At 47.6% G+C, this 4,825-nt stretch overlaps 1 protein-coding gene across 1 annotated transcript; it reads right to left on the reverse strand.

Annotated features, from left to right (window-relative positions):
• Positions 1–661: 661 nt before the first annotated feature.
• LOC147893954 (uncharacterized) lies at positions 662–2,050 on the reverse strand. Its single transcript, XM_087386396.1, has one exon. The coding sequence runs from the start codon at positions 2,048–2,050 to the stop codon at positions 662–664; it is 1,389 nt and encodes a 462-aa protein (XP_087242522.1).
• Between the last annotated feature and the right edge of the window lie 2,775 nt (positions 2,051–4,825).

Consider the following 4,825-nt stretch of genomic DNA (forward strand, 5'->3'; position numbering starts at 1 on the left):
TTATGCCTTCCGTTAGTCTTAAAAGATTTTGCCAACATTGCAAACCTTAAGAGATCAAGACTAATTCCTGCACAGATTGTCTTGCTAGATGCATGCACACATGAAGAACAATGTAACCATCAAGATGCATAATTTTGCTCGACAATGTTATGGAATTTATCACTGAAAGTAAAGATTGCACCAGCTACCCCTGGCTTCGCCATGATTCATGACTAATTATCCATTATGGCGCAGGGAAAAGACCACAAACTCACGGACAATCATACCTTGCCAAAGTAGTTTTGAAGCTAAGCTTTACGTACTCTAAAATCTACAAGATCATTTCACTAAACACCGCCAATCTATGCACCTATCTACGTAATGCAAAAGTTATTTATGCCAGGCTGCGGACACGGATTATGGCAGCAGAAACGCGGACAAATAGGACGGGCAAAACACGCTGGAAACTTTCATGTAAAATTGAAAATCTGCAGCAGCTTCCTGGCCCCCAAATCGTTGCTTGGCACGCTACGAATGGTAATCTGCCTGAGGATCCAAAATGGCGTATCACTGTCTGGACCAGTAAAACATGTCGAGGAAGGATTCATCGCTCTCATATAAAAGCTTTCACTACTCGATCTGACTTTCTGACTTGACAACGGATAAACCGCTCGTGATTAAACTAGATTGCAATTGTGGACGTTATCAGGAGTGCGCCCCACAGTAGAAGAGTAAACTCTTGCTTCCCTCTCCCAGCTGAACTGGCTCGAGTATTTGACAACTTGTCCTGAAGTAGAGATGAACTGGAATATTCATCGTTGCATGCTTGCAAACCCTCCACCACATCCGACTCGACACTGTAGCACAAGCCTGCATTGCCGCTGAAACGAAGATTTCTCCCCAATCGGATAATAAAATCGACAGAGAATGGCAACAGTCCGACAAGTCGATTGGAACTCAAATTCAACTGATATATCCACGGCAATCGACCCAACTTGATCGGGATAGTTCCTTCCAAACTGTTGTTGTGGAGGTCTAGGTACCTCAGACTGACAAGTTCACCCACCGACTCAGGTATCTGACCTACAAGTCCTGCATCAGATAACCCTAAGCCTATGAGGCGACTGAAATTGCCCCACAGGTTGGGAATCTCACAACGGAAGGAATTATAACTTAACAGAAGAATTCGCAACTTGCTCAAGTTGCCAAGAGAAGCTGGCAAACAACCCGAGAAGTTATTGCTGCTCAAGTCTAGAAATTGCATTGCACGAAGCTCTCCCACTTCCATGGGAATATTCCCCGTTAGCGTATTGTGGCTCAAGTCAAGTTTCTCCAGCACTTTCATTCCACTGAGGATCGGAGGGATGCTTCCCTCCAGTCGGTTTACACTTAAATCTAGGATTGTCACCTTTTCAAGAGACCCGAGCCTGTCTGGGATAGCCCCTATGAGTTTATTATCGCTGAGAACCAGTTGAACCAATTCCGACAACCCCCCTAGCTCAGCCGGAATAGATCCACCCAAACCATTATCAGTCAAAACAAGCCTCTGAAGGGCGGTAAGCATGGCAAGTTGCGGAGGAATTCCACCAACCAGCGCAGGATTTCGCATGAAAACAAGATGTTGAAGGGAACCTCCGAGCGACCAAACAGCAGAAGATATCGGCACTTGACTCTTGGTAAAACAGTTGTAGAAGAACAATTTCCTCAGATATTGGAGCTTTAGAATTGACGGGCTTATGCTAGCATTTCTTCCACAGGGAGGATTGTTGCCGTCTTCTGAAACCCAGCCTAAATTCAACTCAACGACATGCCAAACATTGTTTCCATCGATCTCGCAATTCAGCCCGTGAGGACCATACAGGCAAAGATTATCCGGATGTAGCGATCTCCACGGAACGTCACCGTTAATTGCCTCTAATACGTCGTACACTGCGTCCGTTTCTTCAGCACTCATCGTTTGGTCTTGATAATCAGCTTGCCCGAACACGCATATCGAACAAATGACAAAAAGAAGAAAGATGCAACCAAATCTGAGCAAGGGACCACTGAAAATTCTGTGCTTGACACCCATGATCAGCAGCAGTTCGCTGCCCAGTATGAGTTCACAAATGCGTCGGCCGCCGGTTCACGAGGCATGCGTTGCAAACCTGCTGGCTCCTTCTATAGTCACCGAGTCTATGCTCATAGAGAACGCCATCGGCTCGCTTTATAGAAAGTGATCACCACAAAACTCGGAACCTCCTTTGGTCACGTTCAGGTGAAGGTGCACGGAGTGAACCAAAGTCCAAACGCGCGCTCTTGCGTGCTACAAGGAAGAAGGCCACGAAAAAAGGACGCAGCTGCATGCGAGAAGCAAGGAGCTAAATCAAGGACACCTGGAGAGAAGCGAGCTGGATAGGCATGTTACAGGAAGTGGCAAAATGAGAAAGAGGACCGTGAAGGAGGGACAGACGGCAGTCTCTACTTAGGGAGTGAGAAGCTTGAACAGCGAGGTAAATGTGGGGAGGTTATAGAGAAGCTTTGGAATTAGCCGAGAGCACAAGGAAGACGGGGTGGTGATAACCAAGAGGAGTGGCTGGGAGATTCCTGAATGCTGTGGAGCTGGTCATCGGCAAGAGAATACAGGCGCCAGGGCAAGAGAAACATATTGCAGACTACAGAGCTAAGAAGAACAGAATAACTCAGTTGGAGTAGATGCTAGCGGTGATAATGTTTGCAGAGAATCGAGCGGGAGGATTTTGCCTGCTCTGCAAAATATTCACTGACTCGCGATAAGGTAGAGTACGCGTTCACGCAGAAGGAAGGTGGAACAGCTGGTGATAGATTTCGGGCGAGTGCAGGGAGGCAGAGGTATGGCGAATGGGCTGCCCAGTGCCACCGTTGTTGGAGGCTGGAGGCTGGAGCTAGCGAGTGTACTCCGTAGGCTGTCGTAGGAACGTGAATTCCCATCTCGTTGAGGTGATATCAGTCTGATTGACACACAGCAGCCGCACAACAACAAGATTTGAACTTTGAATTCAGCACTGCAGGCTTTTCAAGGGCGTTCGCGAAGCGAGTTTTTCGGCCAAGCCTTCAGTCATCACCGACTCACCAGTCTCGTCACATCAACACAGAAAGTATCAGCTTGCAGTAGCAGCAGCTGTCAATCCGGATGACAACGAACGAAAGCTCCACCCATTTGCAAGCTCGGATTCCGCAAGGAGAAAGTATTTTCGTTCTTTCTTCATCACTCGCACTGCGCAGGCTCTCAAGCGAGCCAATAACGACATTCCCTGACAACACGAGAAAGGTCTGCCGCCGGACCTTTCAAGGCGGATGAGCATTGAGGGTTACGTGAGTGAGGGGTTAGATAAAGTTTGAGTTTGCATAGCTCAAAGTTCAAACCGTTATAGTGATCTGATGATGACTAATTAAAACTCGCCGCAGCTTCCTGGAGGCTGGAACTTGGAGTGGAACGCCATGGCAGTGGGCACGCCGCTTGCAGAATCTCTCGTAGCTACTTTCAAGTTCCATCTCTAGCAGATAATGTTATCGACGACTCTAGTCTAGTCTCGCATCCTTGCTGATTACAAAAACCTCAGTTTCTTCTACTCCCAAATGCCCAGCGAAGAATTGTAGCGCTAGTGTCATCGAAAGTATGAATCTTTAGAGGAAAACCGCAGCTTCTAATAATTTCTTATACTCCCGATTCCCCCGCGATATTCGTAGGCTCGTAGCTCTAAGAAGAAAACCTGTCGTCGTCTCGCCTCGCCATCAGTAGTGATTCATAAACCGAGAGTAAAGTCTCGCTCGTATGATGATGATCGCCATTACATTATCAGCCAGCTTCAGCTACGGTCCACGGACGTTTAGGGGCTCGCCATTCGAGTCAATAACTTGAACCTGGACTCAGAAAGCGGGAGAGCTGGGGGCTCGCCACTCGCCATGGATTAATTGAGCGCTCGCTGCAAGTACTTAGTATGAGAAGGTGCCCAGTGCGCAGGCTCCTGCAGCTGCTGGTAGGGTGGCGACGCCATTGGTGCGTAGATGCTCTCGAGAGACGATGAGAGATGAGTTTCCAGAGTGGTGCGACTGCGGATTCTGTAGAACGCGAAAAGCAGGTTGATTCCTGGAAACGCTAGCACTGATCTGAGCACTGGAGCAGAGAGTAGCCGCTGCTGCTATGTTGATAGATTTGCATGGAGCCCCGTGCATTAAATATCGTCTTGGTAGTGGGCATTTATTAGGGCTTGTTAACGCAACCAACTCTCAGTGCCGCCCAAAAACAAAAATCTCAGTGCCGCCTCCGTCCTAGATTTGAAAATACTTTTATGAAACAACGTGAATGATATTTAATCATTGATAAGGCCTAGCCAAGATCAAAAGATGAATGACACTTGTCTTTCACTAGGCCTGCCTAAAATAAATGGGGAGGCGAAGGGAGGCTAGGGAAGAGTGGAGTGAGGAAAGCTAAGAGAGAGAAAGAGAGAGACTAGTGGTGGAGTGAGGGAAGCTAAGAAAGAGAATGGGGAGGCGAAGGGTGGGTGGCTAGGGAGAGTGGTGGAAGGAGAGAGAGAGAAAGAGAAACTCAAAATCGTTAGTTGTGCATAATTACGCCATTTATTGGGCTGACAACTTTAACAAAAGCCAATGAGAAAAATCTAGAGTTTATGAAATTTAAAAACTCCCCTATTTTAGCTTTACCAAAGTAGAACCATTGCGAAGGCTACCCTGTAAGGGCAGGCCAAAAAGCAAACAAAAAGGAAATGGTGTGGAGGAAGATTGCAGGAGATAAAGGAGAGAGAGAGAGAGAGAGAGAGAGAGAGAGAAGAGGGAGGGAGGGAGTGCACCAGAAGGGGGAGGGGGG

Source organism: Dipteris shenzhenensis, chromosome 15, assembly GCF_047967505.1.
Source record: "Dipteris shenzhenensis isolate YYH24624 ecotype China chromosome 15, Dip_SZ_1.0, whole genome shotgun sequence".
Taxonomy (NCBI): Eukaryota; Viridiplantae; Streptophyta; class Polypodiopsida; order Gleicheniales; family Dipteridaceae; genus Dipteris; species Dipteris shenzhenensis.

Coding starts and splice junctions, on each gene's coding strand:
- LOC147893954 (XM_087386396.1), bottom strand. CDS start 2,050: ATGGGTGTCAAGCACAGAATTTTCAGTGGTCCCTTGCTCAGATTTGGT.